The sequence below is a fragment of the Lepisosteus oculatus genome, chromosome 11 (genome assembly GCF_040954835.1).
Source record: "Lepisosteus oculatus isolate fLepOcu1 chromosome 11, fLepOcu1.hap2, whole genome shotgun sequence".
Taxonomy (NCBI): domain Eukaryota; kingdom Metazoa; phylum Chordata; class Actinopteri; order Semionotiformes; family Lepisosteidae; genus Lepisosteus; species Lepisosteus oculatus.
The window spans coordinates 27,177,185-27,199,267 of NC_090706.1; the positions used below are offsets into that span (position 1 = coordinate 27,177,185).

At 38.4% G+C, this 22,083-nt stretch overlaps 1 protein-coding gene and 1 long non-coding RNA gene across 2 annotated transcripts in view; one reads left to right on the forward strand and one right to left on the reverse strand.

The window, feature by feature from the left end:
• nsg2 (neuronal vesicle trafficking associated 2) overlaps nt 1–22,083 on the reverse strand; it is a 29,891-nt gene that overhangs the window by 4,920 nt on the left and 2,888 nt on the right. The window contains exon 3 of the mRNA XM_006631830.3: nt 19,452–19,571. Coding sequence (XP_006631893.1) covers nt 19,452–19,571 — 120 coding nt within the window. The remainder of the gene's footprint in view (nt 1–19,451; nt 19,572–22,083) is intronic.
• LOC107077653 (uncharacterized) lies at nt 7,685–11,237 on the forward strand. Its single transcript, XR_001478659.2, has 3 exons — nt 7,685–8,124; nt 8,762–8,893; nt 11,045–11,237. It is a non-coding gene; the product is annotated as an uncharacterized lncRNA (long non-coding RNA).

Below are 22,083 nucleotides of genomic sequence, written 5' to 3' on the forward strand. Positions count from 1 at the left end.
CTGAGAAGTGCAAAGAGAGTTATAAGAGTAAATTCCTCGTACAGTAGGAGTAATAGAGAAATCCGGTTTTAAATCCTAAATATAAGGACCTGGGCCTGTCTGGTCTATGTGCTATGACTGAATGAACGGGTATGGGGCACAGGCAGAACTGCTGAAAAAGCAGAAACTAAAGCAAAGATCCCTGACATCCGGTATTTGCTGAGACTGAATGAATGAGGAATGATTCCAGGTGGGGGTGAAAGTTGGGTATGATGACTGGTTGGAATGTTATTGGATGGGAGGTGAGACTCATTGTGACCAATCCACTCTGTAAGTTGGGAGTGACCACCTGGAGTGGTGCAGCCTGCAAACGGGTCCACAAGTCGAAACGCAACACTGATTGATGCTGTGTGCTCTTGTCAAGGGGCAGAGTAAACCTCAGCAGCTGGTTTGTTTTGTTCAGGGACAACAGGAAAGAAGTTTTGAGGAAGAGAGATCCACAAAGCACCAGAGGCAGACTGGAGCCGACAGTGCTGTGGGTTGGACACCCAATGGTGAGATGGAGCTTAAAGAGGAGAGTGCAGAACAGGGAATTCAGAAAGGGGGTGAGAGGAGGAAGGGGAGGGAATGCCCACAGTTTTTCTGGAGCTAGCATCATGGAGGTTGTGGAGAACCGGTTGTTGGAAAAAAGTGACTCCAAACCCTGCTTGGAGAAGGAGAACAGTGGTCGAGGCACAGAGACCAGTCTTGCTGGAAGCTGATGAGCATGAGGAGAAAATGGGGTGGGAGTGTGGGGGATATACAAGACTGGCATACAATGAAAGGTCTGGCCTCTCCCTGGCAAGAGCTAGCACAGAGAAGGAAGTGCAGGATTTGTATGCATAGGAAACTTGATGCAGACGAGAACAGACATTTGACATTCTCCTGAAATTTTGTTTAAAAACACCTGGAAATGGAAGTATTATACTGTATAAGAGTATTTTGCAAGAAATATCCAGTATGGTAGGAGTTGAGGGTGAAAGGGAGGGGTGGGGTATCTCTATGGGCTGTTATTTCACTTTGAGCTTCAACTGAACATTCATCCATTTTCTAACCATTTCTTCTTTCAGGGTCACAAGGGAGCTGGAGCCCATCCTGGCAAGCAATAGGACAGACACATAGACACATACACATGCTCACACCTAGGGCCAGTATTCCCAAAAGCCAGTTTGCCTTTGGACTGTGGGAGGAAACCGGAGCACCCGGAGGAATCCTTTGTGAACATAGGGAGAACAAATAAAATCTACACACAAAGAGCACCTCAGGTCTGGAAATGAACCCAGGTCCTCAGCAATGCTAACCACTTCGCCACTTTACTTCTTGAAGATTTTTTTTTTAATTCAGTTAGTGAAGGTCAATTTTATTTTGTTAATTTAAAAAATCCTCCTATTTTTGTTTACTTATTTGGTCAAATGTTTCTTATTTTTTCATAAAAAGGACAAAAAACCTTAATGGTGACTGGTGAGGAAGGCCCAGCTTGGCTAATGTGCAGGGGAATTAGATTATCCCCATATTGCTGCTGTTGTTTTTCTCTTTCTCTCAAAGGTACAGGCTGAGGTGTTTACGAAGTGTACAGCCAAAAAGTAAGCCATTTGTCTTTTTAATGGAGATCAACACCTCTCACCAGGTAATGTGTGAAAGATGAGCTAACACCATAGTGAAAGATCCCTGCTGTAATTGCTCTGAAAGCTCCAGAGTGCAATATGTCTCATCTATATCACTCTAATGCACTTTAACAAGTGTGAATTGCATAGCCTCAAAGGTGTGCCGAAGGAGAAGTATTATAAGTAATATGAATGAGGTTCCATTCTTCTATATGACAGCAAGTTAGTCCTCTCCTCAGCGTTGCACTTTATAAATTACATGCACTTTTAAATGCATAGGAAAAATATAACCAAATAGTGTCCAAATAATTTAACATTCTTTTCTACACCCATCCTTCTAGACAGGATTTCAGCAAATTGCAGGATGTAGACTGGTCAACTTTAGGCAACATACAATGTTTTTTTGGGGAACATCTGAAAATCGATGCACATGGAGAAAACCCTTGTAGGCACAGGAAGAACATACAAAACCCCTCACTGAAGGTTTGGAATTAACCCACAAGTTAGCCGGTGGCGTTGCTCACTGCCAGGCCACCACACTGATTCAACTGTTCTTTGGTTCAAAACTTTTTTTTTAAGATTTAAAATATGCTTTGCAGTTAGTCAAAATTTAATTTGAATGAATTACCTTTGTCTTTTGTTAAGGGTGGTATTTTTCTTTTGATGTAAATACAATTCTGCAATATTAAGTACAATACTTTTATGTATACATTTCCATAGATCTATCTTTGATATCCATTCCATTTTCTAAGAGCTTCATCTAATCCATGGGTCATGGAGGATCTCAACAAGCAAAGGCACAAGGCAGAGTACTGTACAAACTGGACAGGAAGCCAGTCTATCGCAGGGGATTATCTGTGATATGTTTTGCCATTGTTTTTGTTTTGTTTCTATTTTGGTATTTGGAAACCAACAAGCTGCCAAGCCTCTGCTTTGTGGCACTATATCAGATAAGGAGCACAATTCATATTCATGATGTACAGCTAACAAGACTACAGCATATTTGTAATACCTTAAGCTGCCTCTGCAGGAAAGCAATGTCATTTTTAATTCTACAAATAAAATGGTTTAAAGAGGAGAATTCTGGTCTGAATCTGGGGTTTAGAGGGAAGCAATACTGATTGGTAAGTTGTGTAGTATTAGAAATTCCAAAACATAAGTATGTCTGCTACAAATTGGGCAACATGCATTTGTGATTTATATTTATACAATGAGTGTTTGTAGACCTCAGTATCACATATTGAACCCTCTGTCCTATCAGACAAAAGAACAGAAAAGTGGATCTTAATAATTTACTTTAAAACAAGGCAAATTGAAATGGTACAGTTCAAAGAGTGTACATACAGAGATCTATTACAGACTTACATGCTTTTCAGTACAATAGACTGATTTCTTAAAATAGATCTCACGTCAGCTTTCACAAGCTGTAAAAGCGACATGCTCTTCATTGCAACTGTATCTGAACTGAGCACAGTCACTTTTCTTTATCAACTCCCTTGCCACAAAAAGGCCGCTGCACATTAGATGTCATTTCAATATGCCACGCAATAGAAAATGGCACCCCTAAAGGTAAACTGGCTTTATGTGTAAACACATCAGTTGCTCACAGACCAGAAACAAATACAAACACACACACAAAAAAGAGTCCAGGCTTTACATAATATTTATATTTCCAAGAGGAGCTGTAAACCTTTTTGAGTTTCTCATGTCTTCCAAAAGTGAGAAAAATATTTTAATAAAATGTCAACCATACCTTCTAATAGATGGTTGTGTAATTAATCATTTCAAACGGTAAGTTAAGCTACTTACTGGACCTTGTTAAACCTCCAACTTTGAGTATTGCTAGCACAAATGACTATTTCTGAATGTTATTTTCTTCCCCTCATCTCTGCTGTGACAAAGGTGTGTTTATGTCTATTGCAGTTAATCTGCACACTTCATAGAACCAATTTTTCATTTGGGGTTGCCTGTAGCAAAGATCTGCTGACTCAGACTCAACTGCTGAATTCTGAGCCACTTCAGATAAACAAATCTGGTACAATGCAGGGAGGGTCTGGTGTGGGGGGCGGAGCCCCGGATTAAGGGAGACGCGTTGCCGTGGAAACCACACCTGACGTGATAAATGAATGAACGGCAGGTGTAGAAGTGGTTTAAAACTAGCCTGAATACTTGTTCTAGGGGGGGGATTGTGGTCGTGTTGTCGCTGTAGTGGTGAGAGAGGACAAGTGTGGAGGTTCTGCTATGACAGAGCCGGGCTGAATCATGACAGTAGCGGGTGTGAGACGCTACTAGTCGGGGCGATGTTAGAAGAGCGTATTGCAGTGCATGAGTGAGCAAAGCCTTGACAAGGTGTTGTAGAAACCCCGTGAAGGGGTGGAGAAGAACGGCAATTCCGGAGGGGATTGTGAGAAGAATACCCTGCGAGAAAAAGTGTGAGAACGTCAGTCTGGGAGGAGACTGACGGAAGAAACGGAGCTTTATGAGATCATCATAAGATTTAAAGGGACAGCATCATACTAGGGTGTGAGACCAGGGCTGTCGTGTCCGCTGTGTGGTAGAGGGACCCTTCCACTGACAATACATGGTACTGGGGAAGTGAGTGAGGTCTATCTAAAGTAGCCACACCACATGGAGGTGTGCTTGCAGCTGTGAGTTCACAACCTAAAGGTGTGTGAGAGTGTGGCGCCAGAAAGGTTGTGTGTGTTAGAGAGGGACAGTGTGTTGGGTCTCGGCACGGTGTGTAGTGCGGAAGAGACTCGGTGATGTAGGTAGTATTTGTGTAACCCAACCCGGTGGCGTCGGAATAGGACGTCGGGGCTGGAGGTGGACCTGGGAGTCCGAGGCACTGGTTGTGTGTGAAAGACTGGCCTGATGGAGTAAGAGTAGGAGGCTCTGTGTTGGTGTTTGGGCACAGGAGGTTGTTCCTAGCAGTGAGGACAACAGGATGAACTTGGTGAACTTGAGACTCTGAAGGCAAAGGGCCTGGAAGTAATGGAATATGGAGTTATGTATTCTGTTACCCCAATGAAGGGGTCAGTGTGATCACCACTCTTGGAGGAGAGTGTGTGTAAGATAAAGAAAAGGAACCCAAAAGAGCTTATAAAGGGGTGTGATGGGAGAATGAGAGCCTGACCATGCCCAATGTGGTGTCAACTACCCCATGGCACCACACAATATACTGTACTTGCATTTTATTGTCCTTTTTGCTGTAATGTTACTTTTGCAGTGGCAATAGGAAAAATGTTACACTATGTAACTTTCTCTTGGAAGTTGAAAGATTTTAAATTTAATTAATTCTGACTTCTTACATTAATTATTCAGTTTTCCACTTTGTTTTATAATTTGAAATGTAAAGGGTGCCAAGCTGCATCAAGTTATGATACACTAGCATGCATAAGCATGGAAATTATTAAATTTATTTAGTTTAGAATGTTAGTGTCAATCATATTTAGAAGAGATGATCTTTTAAGCTGAGAGCTAAAGAAAACTATTAATGTTTAATTATCCTTTCAAATCTTCCTTATTTTATTCATTACAAACACTGAACTAGGTCTACAACTTGGATTCTGAACATCATACTAAAGACTGATAAGCTTCAAAATTAGGTTGTGCACAAGGAGGTTCACACTGGATGTGTGGATGATTATGGAAATGTGAATAATTAGCTCTTGGCTATTTCAAAGCCGAGTTTAATTTTGCTTCTATTAAATAAAATCTAACAGAGCAGCTCTTCTTAGGGCTCATCAACATAATATACAGCTCCATGTGAATGTATTCAGACCCATTGTACTGTGTCAGATCTACAAAATGAGGTGGAATGATTTCAGTGAAAACCAAGCAATATATAGTATATCTTCGAAGGAATAGTTTTCATGGGTATGGTGAGTTTTATTAAAAGCAACAACTTGCCCTAGTAAAGAAATTACCTGAGCATTCACATACTTCATAAAGACTTTCTTGTTCTTAATAACAGCATAACCCTGAGAAGCATTCTTTGTATCAGAAACATATACTTTTGTATGTTAAGGATGGATAAATTCAGTCCTGCAGGTTTTTCCAGGTTCTTGACCGTTACCTACTGAGACCTAAATAAAACAAATAATTTGTCCAATTTATGTCATATAATTAGTCCAATGATGTAAGAGTTACAGAACACCAGCAAAAAACATGACAAAATCACAATGTTATAAAGCTATTCCATTTAGAGCAATTAAAGACAAACAAAACTGTACCTGTCACTCCTACATCTTCAATAAATGTTGACCTTAAGGTCACATTCATGTGATGGACATGGCTGTAAATCTCAAGGGTGGTGAGCTTGTGGAACAAGCTGCCATTTTGTTGAAGTCCTTAGCTTGACTTCTTTCAAGAAAAGGATAAAAAAGATCTTTGGAACAACTACAGTAGTTAATAGCTAACTAGTTAATAACTAATAGCTCGATAAGCCCCCCTCACCATTTAATTGTTCTTATGATTTTAAGAATATTGGGATGGTTCTTGTTGTTTGCATGTCACCTTGGTACAGAGCGAAAAATAAACAGCACCAGCCCTGAAAGTTGGTATCATTATTATTCTTTTGTTTTCCAGCACTGATAACAGATGTTTGGAAATCTGACTTTAGAAAGGTCTAGCCAATTTAAAATCACCTCTAGGCATTCTCCCTTGTATGGCAACACTAACCCACTAGGGATACACCCCCCTCAAAAAAAAAAAACTTGGATGAAAACCACCACCTTTGTTTTGCAAGCTTCTCCCTCCTGCAGACTGCGTTACTCCCACAGCTTTCATCCTCAGATCGTTGGCAGATCTTGATTGTTTTCCCTCGTTGGGCAGAAGCTAGAGGCTTTTTTTCCCTTACGTTCTAACAATTAAGCAAATCTCATGGCAGCGTTAGGGAACATGGAGGGCAGCCGAGGAGCAACGAATGTAGGCAACTTGTAGTGAGTGCAAGTGTATGGAGGTTTAAAGCCAAGCATGGAGTTGTGTTTTGTTTCCCATAAACAGACAAAACGTCTCCATTATAAATCTGAAATCCGCCTGGACTTTTGTTTACTTTTGTGTTTCAGTCTAATTTCAACAGGTGCAGTTCTCAGGAGGTGTAGTAAAGTTACCGTTTCTGCTGTGCTTTTGTCTAAGGGCCTGATTTTCCAGTGTTGGAGAGGTGCCTACTTATGATTACAGGACACAAAGTTAAGTTCAAAATTCAGAATATCTGTCAAGACTTGCAGGTTTATTTTTTCTTTGTTAAATGAAACTTTTAGCATGTGTATATTTCAATACAGATGTTTGATTTGCTAAGGTGCATAAATGAGTAGGTGTTCTCGCATTGTTACCACCTTTTGAAAATTCAGTTGCTTTTTTTATGGAGGCAAAAATTAAATTAAAAAAATGCTAACATTTCAGCAGTTTTAGGCTGAAGGTGTCCAAAGTGATCACTTTTTATGTAATAATAATAGTCGCTTTATAAGCCCAATACAATTTCTTGCATTAGGCATTCATCTTTTCACATACCCCAGCTTGCTCTCCATGAGACATAGACAGAGAGAGAAGCTTGGGGTCAGCCATTGTACAGTGCCCCTGGAGCAGTTGGGGTTAAGGGCCTTGCTCAGGGGCCTAACAAAGTAGGATTCTCCTGCTGGCTGCGGGATCTGAACCAGCAACCTTCCAGTCACAAGTACAGATCCTTAGCCACAAAGCCACCGCTCTGTCCATTGGGTTTGGTACAAAATTTAGAGAAACAAAGAATGTTTTTAATATTTAAACTCCAAAATATTATAGTAATGACTGGTGTCCTGTCCAGGGTGCATCCCACTTTACAGCTGTTGTCTGCCTGGATAGGCCCTGGCTTCCCCATGACTCTGAATTGGATAGTGTTTTTTTTGTGTGGACATGTGTGGCAGATTACACCTACTTAGACAAGACACTAGTACAATACTCCATACATCTATTTGTTAACCACTTTATCCAATTCAGAGTCATGGGGAAGCCAGGGCCAGTGGGATGCGCCCTGGACAGGACACCAGTCATTAATATAATATTTTGGAGTTTAAATATTGAAAACATTCTTTGTTTCTCTAAATTTAGTACCAAACCCCCTGCTTGAACCCCAGGGTTTAAGGGCTAAGGCCCTCAAGAAGAAAAAAGGAACATGAAAATAAAATTGTGATAATTTACTGCAGAAAAAGAATAGGTAGCAAGTACTGTATACTGTAGCAGCAGGTCTCATAAAACAGTATAGTAACCAGAACCTACCACTAGAGGCCGCCTGTCTAGGTGGTTGTCTGTGTAGTTGAGGAGGAGAGAGAAAAATTATTTGGTTTGTTGTATTGTTCTGTACATCAAAAACATAAAGCCAGAAAAGCTCAAGGACTTTCATTTCTGTCTTTTATTTTCAAGTTTTACATGTAAAGATCCCCTGAGCCTTGCTACCCAAACTGAGGATTTTCAGCACGAGGAACAAAAGCAAAGAAAAATGATGTAGGGGTACCAAAACTATTTACAGGTGAAATAAAAAGGGAAAAAGTTACATTAAATAAACCCAACTGAATCTAACATTCCAATGAGAAGGGGGTACACCTACACATTCTGCCTGCTCCTTAAGTCCGGACTTCTTTACGTGCATTCAACCAACACAGAAAAACATCTTGCCTTCTTAAAGATATACAACTAAATTGATCTCGGCTGAAAATAATAATTTATTTTCCTTTTAAAATAAGAATAAGGTTTAAAAAATATAAAAATAACAGCTGCCTAAATACAGGTCTCTTCGCTGGCTGTTTTTGTTGCCACTCAATTAAGAATAACAATTAGGAGTAACACTTAAGAGTAAAGCCTGCAAGTTGTCTCACTGGCCTGACTTGTCTATGGCTGTGTGTCTTGTATCCAAGTATTTATTTAACACATTGTTGAATGGAACAGTTTAGTTACAAAGTGGAAAGAATAAAAAAATGAATAACCATGGAATTATACCCCAATAGGACATTTTCATCCACGGTACAATCTCTTTAGATTCACTTAGACACACTAATCTGAGTTTTGTTTTGTTTAAAAAGGGAGGAATAACAACACTCAAGAATTAAGTGTACTGAAAAAAATGTTTGAGTATTTTAGTCAATGTATACTGTATTTGTCTTAATCAGCTTGTCTGAGGGTCGACCCCCTGGCCACAGGACAAGTAGGCCTAGGCCCCCTTGCAGTGACCAAGGGAGAGCTACAGGAGGTGGAGGGGTGGAAAGGATGGAAAAGACCAAGGAGAAGGAGAAATGACTCACGTATGGTATTTTTGGTCTTGTCTTTTTTTTAAGTTTAGGAAATTGTATTAGAAATGATTAGGAGATTAGAAATCTGAGACCAATTGAAATTGGCTACTGTCACCCATCCCAAATTTTTGTTGTAATCCCCATTTAGCTCTTTAAGTTTTGTTCTGTGACATTCGAGTACTATAAAAACTTGGCTCTATATTTAAGTCATGTATCTAGGGAGCTTGAGGGCTGGTGAGAAAGTAAGGAGCTGATTTCTCACCAAGACAGAAGCAGAGAGAAGTGTCAGAAGGGAGAGATGTCTATCTTCAGAGGAAGGTGTCTGTCTCATTTGTAAGCAAGCCTCTGAATTTATCCTGAAAATCCCCAACTCCATATACAGTACTGTACGTTTCAGTCAAAAATAAGCATTCCTACAGAAAAGACTTAATTTTAAAGTCTGTCAAATCCTTCTTCGTTTTCCTTTAAAGTGTCCATGATATATTTTACTGGTATGCTGACTCTAGGTCAGAACTTTAGAAAGGTTTTAGATGAGAGGAGGCCATTCCAGCATGTCTAGTAGCTCATTGATCCAAGGATCTCATCCAACTGTTTCTTGAAATTACCATCTGTAACTTGAGAAGTATTCCTGTTAAACGAATGTTATTAAAAGCCCTCTGAAAACCTTATTACACCATATTGTAAGCTCTGTGTGTGTCCACTACCGTTGTTACTTGTTCAAAGAGCTCAAACAAGTTGGAAAAATATTTTCTAAATCCATGTTGACAACCCCCAAGGATCTCATTTAATATACAGTAGTTGGTCTTCTAGGGTAGTTTAATGAAAATAAAAACACAAGAGAGGTTAAAAATAAATGGAGCTATCTGGCCCGTCAGGTACTTATTGTTTTCATAACCTTATAGAAGTAACAGAAGTCAGACTTTTCTGATTTGTAATGATTCAATTCTTATGATTAGGCACCACATTAGCAATTCCCTACTCACCATCTCTTGAGTGACTGCTGGAAAAGCTGCGTCAGTGGTTTCTGAATAACATCTGTTTCCTTGGTACAACTAGCATAATACCCTGGGGATTTATTCATCTTAAGAGTTTCTAGCACCCTAGATATTTCTATGCCAATAGTATAAAACGCAGAGGTTTGTTCTGCAGCCTGAGACAAGCTGTTGACTTCTTCTTGATAACATGTTACTGAACACCTGAGGGAAATATTCATGTAGTACTTCAGCCATTTCCTCCTCTAACTTTCTAGAAGTTTTCATTTTTTCCTGAAGACATTTTACTTCCCCCCTTACTGTTGCTGTTGTAGTAGTGAATGATCCTAGGTTTTATTTTGGCCTCCAATGCAATATTCCTTCCCCTCTTTCTCTTGGACTTTCTAAAATCCTTTTTTACTTGAGCTTACAATTCATTGTACACTATTTCCTTAAAAGGATCATCCATCCATTTCTAACCACTTCTTCCAATTCTGGGTATCAGGTGAACCGGAGCCTATCCTGTCAAGCAATGAGGACAATGAGCACACCCTGAACAGGATGCCAGTCCATCACAGGGCACATACAGACACAGACACTCACACCAGAGCCAATTTTGAATGTCCTTACACTGTGGAAGGAAAACAAAGCACCTGGAGGAAATACCAAGAGAAAATGGGTAAAACATACAAACTCCACGCAGGTAGTACCCCAGCTCTGAAATTGAATCCAGATCCCCAGTGCTGTGTGGTGGTAGTGCTAACCACTGCACCACTGTGCTACTCTTAACTGGATCATGTTGTTTTTTTTAATCATTTCTATCTGTCTATAAACTCTTTAGAAAGTGGTTTATTTTCCCTAATATTTTTCCAAATTTATTTCTCACACTTTTTTCACTGCGTTTGTGTTACTCTTGGGATAAATCTGTTTTGTGCTTCAAGCAGAATCTTTTTAGATTGTTGCCAGCCATTGTCATAGTTGTTGTTTTTTTCCTTTCTCTTGTGACAACAGTGTTTTGAATTCTGTACCATATCTATCCACAGCTTTCATATACGTCCTCCTCAGGAGCCCTGGATACTATGTTCTGTTCAGATTATTTTAATCATGGTACAATTGATTAAAAATGTCCCATATAAGTGGATTCGGGAGGCAACTCATCTTTTGTGCTTTTATGTTTATTTTTTCCCTTCAGACATGCATCCCCTCAGATAAGGAGAACTCAGTTCTAAAACTATATGTGTTGCTGCCATCTCTGAAGAGAAGTTCAAAAGGCATTTGCAACTCTGTTTTTAAAAGAACCCTGTAGAGACACATACTACTTGCACCAGCGGGAACAGACAGATGACCAGTAAATAAACTTTAAAAGAAAAATTCTTCAAGAAAGTCCTCCATAAGATTTATTTTTTCATATTTGCTCACAGAGAAACAGTAACATAAAGAAATGTATGCGTAAAAGTGATCCCGTTCAGAATGCTTTGAATTACCCTTAACCTCATCACATTTTAGGAATGATAACAGATTAGTGGTGAAGTAAAAGAAATGGAGCCAGGGTTTCTGTAGTGTGGCATTTACAATGTTTCATTATGAATTATGGATGCACTATGCAGGAAATAGATCTATATAAATACTATCTTCTCAAGAAAAATAGGGAATACCCTTAATAGCTGTTTGGTCGATTGCCAGAAGCAATTACAGATGCAAAAAGTCACAGCATCTGTTCCACTCTATGTTCACAGATGTCCATATACAGTAGGTGTGGACGCACTCAGTCGACAGCAGTTGTTGAAGCTCTATACAAGATGGGGATAGCAGAACAATAGCTGCTTGCAGACTGAATTGTGATTTATGTTCGTGTCTTAGGTTTTTTATGTATCAGCCACCGCCGGTACAATTTTCAGTCCGTGTGAATTGCCTTCACTTAATCAGCAGAGGCACACGCTAAAAAACATGCCTTTTGTTAGGACACAAACATCGGCTTTCTCTCCCAAAGCCGAGCAGAATGAAAACCTTGGACTGGCCTAACTTTGTCATTCTCAGGAAAAGTGAAAATACCATATGCTGGATGGTGAAAGGATGGGTCACTCGAATGTACACAACACCCTCTAATAATCTGGTAAGGCAGTGTATCTGTATATTACAGATACATTGTACATACTGTACAGACACACAAACATCCATATTAATGAAAATCTAGAATTGCATTTCAAAGCAAGCTAATTATATCTAATTAGGCCAAACGTATCTGAAAATCACACACTAAGAGGATGCAAATACATTTTCACTTGTAATTAAGAAGCTATAATTTGGATTCTTATGATAGTTTAGGAAGACAGTCTGCCAACTAATTATGGATAACACATTAAAGAGCTATGGTAATTAGGAATATCAGAAGGCAGGAAGGTGGCTAGTGGATGAAGGATACCACAGAAGCCAAGAAACTCAGCCATGCTAAGCTAAATCTCTATGGCACTATCTGTGAAGCCTTATGACATTTGTTTTGTGACCGATATAAACGAGTGGAAACCTGGGCTCTTTCCTCTAATGAGAAAAGAAGCCACTAATGAGGCTCTGAGGGTATGCTAATGAAGCAAACAATAATTAACTTAGATAATTAGGTTTATTATTAAGAATGATGTTATATGGAAAAAGAAAATCCCTCAGAAGTGAAACAATTCTAACAGATCGGAAGCTTGAGAAAAAGAGTTGGAATCTGCATTAAGAGAATTTCTGTTTGTCTTTTAAAAAAGTAATAATAAACAAAGAGCTGCTATTAAATCCTTCGTGATGACATTTCAGCAATATAAACACAGGTTCTATTGTACCACTAACATGTAATTACTTGACATTAAGCTAAAGCTAAAGCTAATGTTTGCCCATGCAGTTCACCTGCAATATTGTGTCATATTATAATACAAAGCTGTTGATTATAGACAGGGGTGGCCAGAAAAATAGAGTTTTTGACAAGAGATAAGATCACTTTATTGGCCATATACAATTTCCTGTATTAGGAATTTGTCTTTTTGCATACCCCAACTTGCCCTCTATGAGACACACAGACAGGATGAGAAGCTTGGGGTCAGAGCTCAGGGTCAGCCATTTATACAGCACCCCTAGAGCAGTTGGTGTTAAGGGCCTTGCTCAGGGGCCCAATGGAGTAGGAATATTCATCTCAACTCTAAAAGAAACATCAGAAAAAGTTCAATTTACAGTTTTTCTACAACCATACAAACCTCACCAATAGAATATTATCAAATATCACAGTTTCACACTATGGAGTGGTGCAAAATGGCAACAGCAAAGTGTTAAAGAATGCTTTCATGTTGTGTTGCATACCTGGTTTGATTGTCTCAGTTGTATAAGGCATCTTGTAATGTCTTAAAACTGCTTTGGTTTAGATCCTGTACTCCCATTCAGTTTGTTGCTTTTTGCCTCTCAATTTGATTACAGGATTGATCTGGCAATATGCACAAACAGCTCCGCTACTGTGAGCCATTGATTAGCATTTACAGTGGGCGGAATACCGTCGGTGTGTTGATTGAGTAACAAAAGGTGGGCTACACCAAAACGCAAAAGGTAGATATTAATCTTTCATGCAGATGACTGACCTGCTAGAAATTAAATTTTCTACCAAGTTATACCATAAAATGCAAAGAAAATACACCTCATTGCAGAGAAAGTTTTCAGTAACGTTTCTTTTCTAACTCTATTAACTTATTACAGTAATATTTTACACTTACTCCCAGACAAAGCAGTCTCTATGCTGTTGTATTGTGCCACTAATCAACAGCACAGTTATTCTGTCATGGTTCTCTACGTTTGCCTGTATCACAAGCGAAGAAAGGGCTGTCCTCTTAATTAAAAATAATCTTAATGCAGTCTGCTGAAGATTAGGACTGTGATTGCAGAATGGAAAAAAATAACTTTCAGAGCAAATGAAGACAAATCCATTTTGGACTATAAATCATTTTTGGTGACTCACAGTTAATGCAGCCTACACTTATCACAGCATAATTATTAGGTTTCTTTTATGACAAGAATAATTTCTGGTAGGATTTCAGCAAGTCACTCATTCTGCACACATTGCACTGATTTTATGCAAAGGCACAGTACAAACTGCCTTTCTGACATTTGCCCTGCAGCGCTCTCGAAAATCAAAGATGTCAGGCTGCCACAGTATTTCAGCATACGAATATAGATGCCCTTATATTTTACTCTTACATGAGCATAAATTCAAGGAAATATTAAATCCTATAATTACAGCATTTTTTGTGTGTTAATTTAGTATACATTGTGACTTGTAAGCAGCTGGAGGTCTCTTTTATAATGATGGTGTGCAGGTATTTCTTTTTAAAATGTTTAGATTTTCATGCTAGCATGTCCATTAAAATATACATCTGTCAACTCTGTGTCAGTGAAATGTATAAAATTGTAAAATGCAAATGTATTACAGCACAATACATCAGATACTGTAGTTTAATTGTGTTTTAGAAATCTGGAAAATATCTTTTTAGAACCATGTGTTTGTTATCAGGATGATAATGTTCCATGGAGATCCATGAAATATCTTTTCATACAAACATAAATTAATAGAAGCAAAGCTGGATTTGATGATAAAGTCACAGTTTTCACATCTAAAAAAAATAGATGAATTCAAATACAATTTCTAATTTATCAACAGTGATGTGTGGATAGTATCTGAAAACGGACCATAACAATGGTACTACAGCAAAGAAATGTCATACTCTTATTATTTAGAAACATTTTTAATTTAATTCTAATCAGAAAGATGAATGGCTTATCATAAATCATAACTACTACAGCAATAACCTTTGCATTATTACATTTCACAAATCTTTACACTAGCTGAACAATGAAGATATGTGTGTTCTGAAACATTAGCAAATATACCCTTTGCTCCTACATGTTCATATTCAATATTCACACAGAGCATAAAAGATGATAAAGTAAAATAAAAAGTCCACGCATTTCAGAATTGTGGAACACAATTGAATGGAAAAAAAATCTCAACTATCTTAACACAGCCAACATAACACCTTCACAGAGGCTACATCTCCTTATTCAAATAACATCCACAATACTTTATAATAATTATTCCAAAAGAACAAGTAGAAAAGTATCCCATGTAAACCCATTCCTATTCCAAACTCTAACCCTTTAACACACTATGACTGTGACAGGTATGTATTATTTTTAACACTTATTATGGAACAATGATCCTAAATGATCATGAATGTTGTTCATAGTATCATAGGTAGCCTCTATGAAGACACATCCTGTTTCTCTTGCCTGTGTTTACATCAGGAGATTAATCAGCAATTCAGATCTGAATACAGTAACGTAAACAGGGCTGTTGCATGACTTGAAGGTGGAAAACATTTGAAAAGTAGGAGCTCAAAACTTTTTCGTTGCATAGAAAGTGGTCAGGTCTTCACAACAGCAATTTGAGAGCTTTCAAGTCATTGTTATTCAGTCAGAACAAGCAATTGCAAATGTGCATTTGGAAATCTGGTCCAGTCACGATGAGATGCATGTGTGAAAACAGAAACAGAAAAGAAAACAGACAGTCTGGAAAGAAAGCAATGTCGACACCTCAGCCCTCTCCCCATTCCCTGCCATCACCAGACTCCCTTACCATCACTCCAAAAGGTTAGTTAGAATAAAAAACAGCACTGGACGTATGGTATTGTTAGATCTATCAGATAGGTTGCCTATAGCAGCACAATCAAGTCCCCTAAGGTAAGAATCCAACGCCCACTCAACTGTTGAATTAAAAAGACTCTCTTGTGGGAATAGCAGAAAACATGCAAGTCTTTTTATTGAAATGATTTTCAGGATTATTTTCTGGGTTATAAGAAAGCCATCTGGAACATCCTGTTGCAGTGTTTTTTTCCCTTTCAGTACTGTCTGTCCACTCAGCTTTACAGTCCCTGGCAATTACAAGCTCTCAGTCAGACAAAGTTTCTAGTCTGCAACACCCACTGTATGGGCTCAGGCTTTTATGAGGAATGAATTGTCTTTGAACTGAATACATTCCAAAACAACCCCTTAAAGAAAGAATTTTAGGGCTTTCTGATATGCGGTAGACAAAAAGGTTCGGAAAAAACGAACGCAAGATTCAGGCATCATATCCTTGCATCCACAGCAGAGTGGCAGACCATTGAACCACCAAAGGAAAGCCAGCTGGCCAATGAGAGCCCAGGGTTCTCAGAAAGGAAGCAGGCCACTATTATGGATGCCAGACAGCATGGTAGACTGATGACCAAAAGAGCAGTTATACATCTGTTCATATGAGGTGGGACTATAGGCTCAAAGTGGAAAGTCACACAACCTTTTATGCCTTTGTGATACATCTGACAGCTAAAACAGTTACATTCACAAAATAGGGAAGAATTTAAAAAATGCATAGTGCTCCTTAGCAGTTCCGCCTCTCAGCCAGCCTCCCTGCTAACCCCAGTATTCTGCACCTCACCTTGTCTCATTTTTCCCATGCTGCTCCAGCACTTCCATTAGATGCCTATTGAGGCACACAACCAGCTCAGGCTCTTGCCTACTGTTGTTTCCAGCACTTTGCCCCTGCCCACTTTCAACCTCTTCTCATCACCCACCCCCTCTCACCTCTCCTGCCAGGTTATGTGTGCTCCCTCTCTGTTCTCCCACTTCCAGGGTCCCTTCTTTTTCCACCCTCACTCCTTGGAGGCAGAATGAACTTACCACAGTAATCACGCCCATTCACCTTCCAGCATCTCTGAGAGACGCGCCTGTGACCTCCCTGCTCTTCACCACCTCCTTCAAACCTCTTACACTCTGAAACACTGATATCTGAATTCTCAATGTGATAGCCGGCTGAAGCAGGTGTCTCCACCCAGCTGTTCTTGCCTATTTTCAGCCTCTCATCTCCTCCTATATACCTCCTCTCACTCTCTTCTTCCTATCTCTTCCACCAAATTATCTTTCCCCCTCCTCTCCGTTGTTCATTTCCAGAGCCTGATCATTCTCCATCCTCTCTCTGCGGAGGAGGAATAAATGACCTGCTGCAGCCGGGACTGCTCAGACCCTGAGCAGAATCACAGGTCATGCAGCACCTGTGACCTCTCAGCTCTTCACCACCTCCTTCAGGAACCTGTGTACTCTGTTGCACTGATGTTTTTCATTCCCATACTGGCAGGGTCAATAGGTACACCTATTAACTTTAAACATGGAATACTGTACATACCAAAAGAGTAATACCGTTACTGCTCTGCATCCACACTGTCTGGACACTGTTTCAGTTCAAATTATTTGCTTTTGCTTGTGCGGCAGTTGATTTTCTCTTTCTGCTTCGTCTACCCCAATTATCCTCTAATTCATTTATTTCACCCTATTATGCCTGCACAATCTTATTTGTTAATCTCCCTTGGTAACATCATCTGCTAAGTGCCCAATTAACAATAAGAATAATAACAAATATAGAAGTAAGTACAAATAATGTACTTTTATACATTTGACTCCTGCTAAATATCTAAATAATAATAAAATATAGACTATACAAGCAGACATTTTTTTTTAATCTTGTGGTAATCTTGTGGTTTTTTTAATCTTTTTTTAAAGACTTGTGGTACTTCAAATGTTTTTTTTCCTAAGAATGTATCAGAAATACATCTGGGCACTTACTGAATAATTGCTTTAAAAGGCACTTCTCTGAATACTTTTTATTCCAAATTGCATCTCAGAAATGCCAACATGTTTTGAAAAAGGCAATGCATATGTAATTTATTTTAAGAAGATCCACATATCATTCTAACTGGCTCATATCCTAAGCCCAGACAAATGACTTTCCCAGGTAAACAATACTTTGGTAGCGAACAAATCCATCACTTCCCGGTTCAATTATGTTATTTTTTGCCGTATGTAAATAAGTTCTGTGACTCTGCATCAGATATCATGATACATTTTTTCTCTTTTGTAAAAAATGTTTAAAGAAGGCAGTGAAACAGAGAATATAAAAGTGAATTTTTAAGGATCATCTATACATTCCCTTAATAAAGCAGAAATAATGGATTTTCCTGACAGGCACTGTAGTCTTCAGGTGCATCCTGCTGGTGATGTGACACAGTGGCACATGAATCCATAAAGTTTCCTAATTAAAGAAGGTGGCACTCTCTCAGAACAGGTTAACACCGTAGAGTGGCCTTTTCTTTCTTTGTGGTTTCTATCAGAATTCTGCAATTGTTTATTACAATCAGCTGTGCAGCCATCTGAAAAGATCTCAGGACCTGTGGAGTTGAAATAATCAAGTTTTGCCAGCTTTCTAATATATTTAGATTAGTGGGAAAAAAGCTTTCTTGATAAAACTGTGATATAGAGAAGGAGCTAGAGCTTTCCTCTTGCCAAGAAATGTACCACAATAGCATACCAGGTACTACAGGTTTTGCATTAGTTGAATAGACCTATTATCCAGCTTGAATGCACTGTTGTAACATTATTCTAATACTGATCTGCCTTTTACAATGTTCTGTGAGAACCCATGGATTTTCTAGTCTCAATATTTATTTATTCACTATTCTTGCTCACAAACCAGAGAGCCGGAAACCATTGGTCTAAATTTCAGTTGTGTAAAGATTGGATGTGGAGACCACTTAATTACTGAGCCTCGTCTCCACCAGTCGATTTGTTCCAGTGGTACTCTGGAATCTGTTCAATGTGGTTCAGTCAGATTCTTACCCTTGTTATACAGCATGGTAAAAAAGTCATATTAAAAGTAAAAGAATGGTCAAGTAGAATTTCTGTGTGTGTTATTTGTAAAATTTGCTTAGTTTTATGTACTATTAGGACTTGATGAAGACTAAGTGATTGTCAATAATGTCTAAGTATGTTAAACCATTTAAATGTTAAGGGGGTGTACTTAATTTTTCACTACACTGTAACTGCTGCTGTTCTGTGACAGGGAAAATAAGACACCAGCAAAACAGGTTCTAAGAATGGAGCTCATGAAGCCTGTAACATGAACAGATCACCTTTGAAATGATACCTCCTTACAGGCAAAATAACAATCCAAGTACTGTTTTCCAAACTCTGCAAGCCTGAGCATATTGTATTTTGTTTTTAATTTTAGGCTTGTTCATAAAATGCATACAGGTCATCGAACTTTGATACATGTGACACATTTTAATCCATGAATTAAATCCTGGTATTTTTTCAGTACTTTTCTCCCTAAACTAGATTACACACAGAAGAGGAACCACTCCATCCCCCACTGAAGTGTAGCTCTACCTGGGGGATGTGTGGCAGTCATTATGTTCCAGCAGTCACACTACATGGATGAGGTAGGGAAGTGTGAAATTGCTTCTCCGATTGCATTAAGTGGGAACATTAGGTAGACCAGACTGTGCAAGTCCAAAGTGGAGCTGAGCTAGGACACTAGGGTTAACACCCCTACTCTTTCAACAAGTGCCATGGGGCACTTAATGACCAATTTCCCAAGAATTTGCTTTAATGTCTCCTTCCAAAGGATGGCACAACACAGAGTCTCCAGTCTCCATACCAATGCAGACAAGCAACCACCTTTTATTTTGCTGTTTTTAGAAAAAAAGCGACCCTACCTTGAGTCTTTCTGAAACGCCATCATTAAAGCTGATGGTGAACTCCTCAATCTTTGGCACCTTCAGCTTCCCCTTGCTTTTTTGATCCGACTGGTATTCAGTTCTTGTCTTAACCACAACCTGCAAGGCAAACAAACAAGGTGCATGCCGAATCAAGACTGCATGAGCAAACAGCTGCTGTTGAACTTCCCTTCATTCACACTGTTCAGGAGGAATGAGTGCCTGAGGCAATGAGAATTAAAAGTAGAACCAATTGGCACATTATGAGGACAGTCCTAAGCGTGCATTAAACATATATATATACAGTATGTTCTCCATATTGTAATTGCATTGTTCTAATTACATTTTTTTTCATTTGTATTCTTTTAACTGATAAAGACACAAAGGGGAATACAACTTACAAGGACCACTTTTAAGGGTTATGGTGAGAATTTATATCATGCTATGAATAATGTATATGAATAATGCTATGCTATGAATAATGTATATTAACTAATTCTCAGAATTTAAAGGGAGCACATAACAGTCCAAATGACTTCTAATTCATTTTTGTGCATACAGACGACTAACCCTGCCTTCTCCTTACACCATAAGCCTGAAAGGCATCCCTAATAAGATACATACTAACGGTGAAATCTCTCTTCAGTGCTGGTTCCTTTGAATTTATGTATGCAAAAGGCAAGATGAGAAGTCTCTCTAAATGGTTCCACCCCCTTAGCATTGTAAGTGGCAAGACCTAATTAACATTTCTATCCATACTTCAGAATAGCATAGACATTTTAAATACATGACATTAAGCCACAATTTTAGTTCAATTTATCTGTAAACCTAGAATTACAAAGGTACTATATTTAAGTATTCAAAAAACATATTTAATTAGCGTTTTATATTTTTCATTGCCTTATTGGTGTATTATATTTCATTCGAAATTATACAGTTTAAGAGCACATTTGCAGGAGTCTCTGTGTAGAGGTGTTTCAGAGCCATGTCTTAATTGCCTTTGGTTAAGAATAAATGTCAGTATAATGCCCTGTATGGTGTTTAGTAATGATTTTCAGTCATCAGTGTAGCAAAATGCAGTTCATCTCATTACACAAGTTTGATGTTTTACTCAGAGTCAGAGATGCATATACAGTAATTATCAATCAAAAGAATATTTATTCCATGTCTAATTTTAAAGCAAGCTCCGGATTTTTCATTTACCAGGAAACATGGAATCAATTCAATAGTCAATAAATAACTTCCCTAAACCCATCTGATGAATTCCACCCTCTTGACCTAATCCTAAAAATCACTACACTTAATCTGCAGCGAATCATCCCACACTCACAGCAAATTACATACAGTAGGTGGTCATTTCATTTCATTTTACTGTTCTGTGTCTCAGAAAATTGCAAAGTGCTTTTATTATTAATGTCATTACAAATTTTAGCCATCATAAAAGGGTCTGGGTGATGTGGATCATTTTATTAATCAATTTTGCTAAATTACATATGGCACATAACACAGACAGCTACAAGCCCAATAAATTTGGAAGGCTTTTCATGCAGATGTCTCTCTTAGTATAGTGATTGCAGCCTGATGGGTCGTGTGCTTAAATGGATCATCTCTCTGAAAGACTGCTGTAAGGGGCAGTATTTTCAGGTGTATTGTTCATTATCTACTACCCTAGAAGTACCAGCACCCTAAGGCAGGCAACTGTTCTTTTCCTGGAAAATCAATTTTCCACCAAAATTATCCATCCATGTATTCATCTGATCTAAAATTTACAGGAGGTAACATTGTAAACTCTGCTCCACTGTAACAAAATGAACGCATGCTTGATCCAAATTAAACGTGTTCATGTTTGGGTGTATGTGTAATAGATGGTCCAAGCCTTCAAGGACATTTATTTAAGACTCACAGAACTATAAAAGATCTCCATTTGTGCCACAGTTTGCAGATAACCAATGATTTAAACACAAAGTGACCTTAATCCTCCACCTAAAACACAAATGTCTTTTTATCCACTACAAATTAATGGCATTTATCAGAACATGTGAAATATACGTATCTTATACAGTACATATATATTCTATATACTGGGCTCCATTATATTAATCAGATTAAGGAGTCCTACTAAGTATAGCCTGCCTTTCACAAACATAGGCTTCATGATAGATGAGGCAGTTAAGAAACCTGCAAGCTGCCCACTGCAATACACAGTTTCTGCCAAAATTTCATAATTTTGCTGGATTGAAAGCAATGCTTCCAAGAACTGCAAGTTAATATTTCAGCAGAAATCCAAAGAATAACTGTGGTCATATCTAAAAATTAATTGAAAGATGTTGAAAAATGCAACAGTCTTCCTTTACAGTAGCTTATAAAAAATGACCTGGGTAGGTGGTAGCTGGGAGACAGCTGTGATATTTTTTTTCCAATTTTCTGTTGCCTCTTGACATCAGCTGTCCGATGAATGATCATTTATTCTATCACACTGGCAAACATTCAGCAGCAAGGTTGAACTTTGGTTATTCCTAATCTCATGTGGAAATCCACCTACAATCCAATGAGGAATGTTATTTATTTTAATTAGTACATTAAAGATTCATTATCTAATTTTATTTTTTGAGTTAAATTAAAACAACTATCA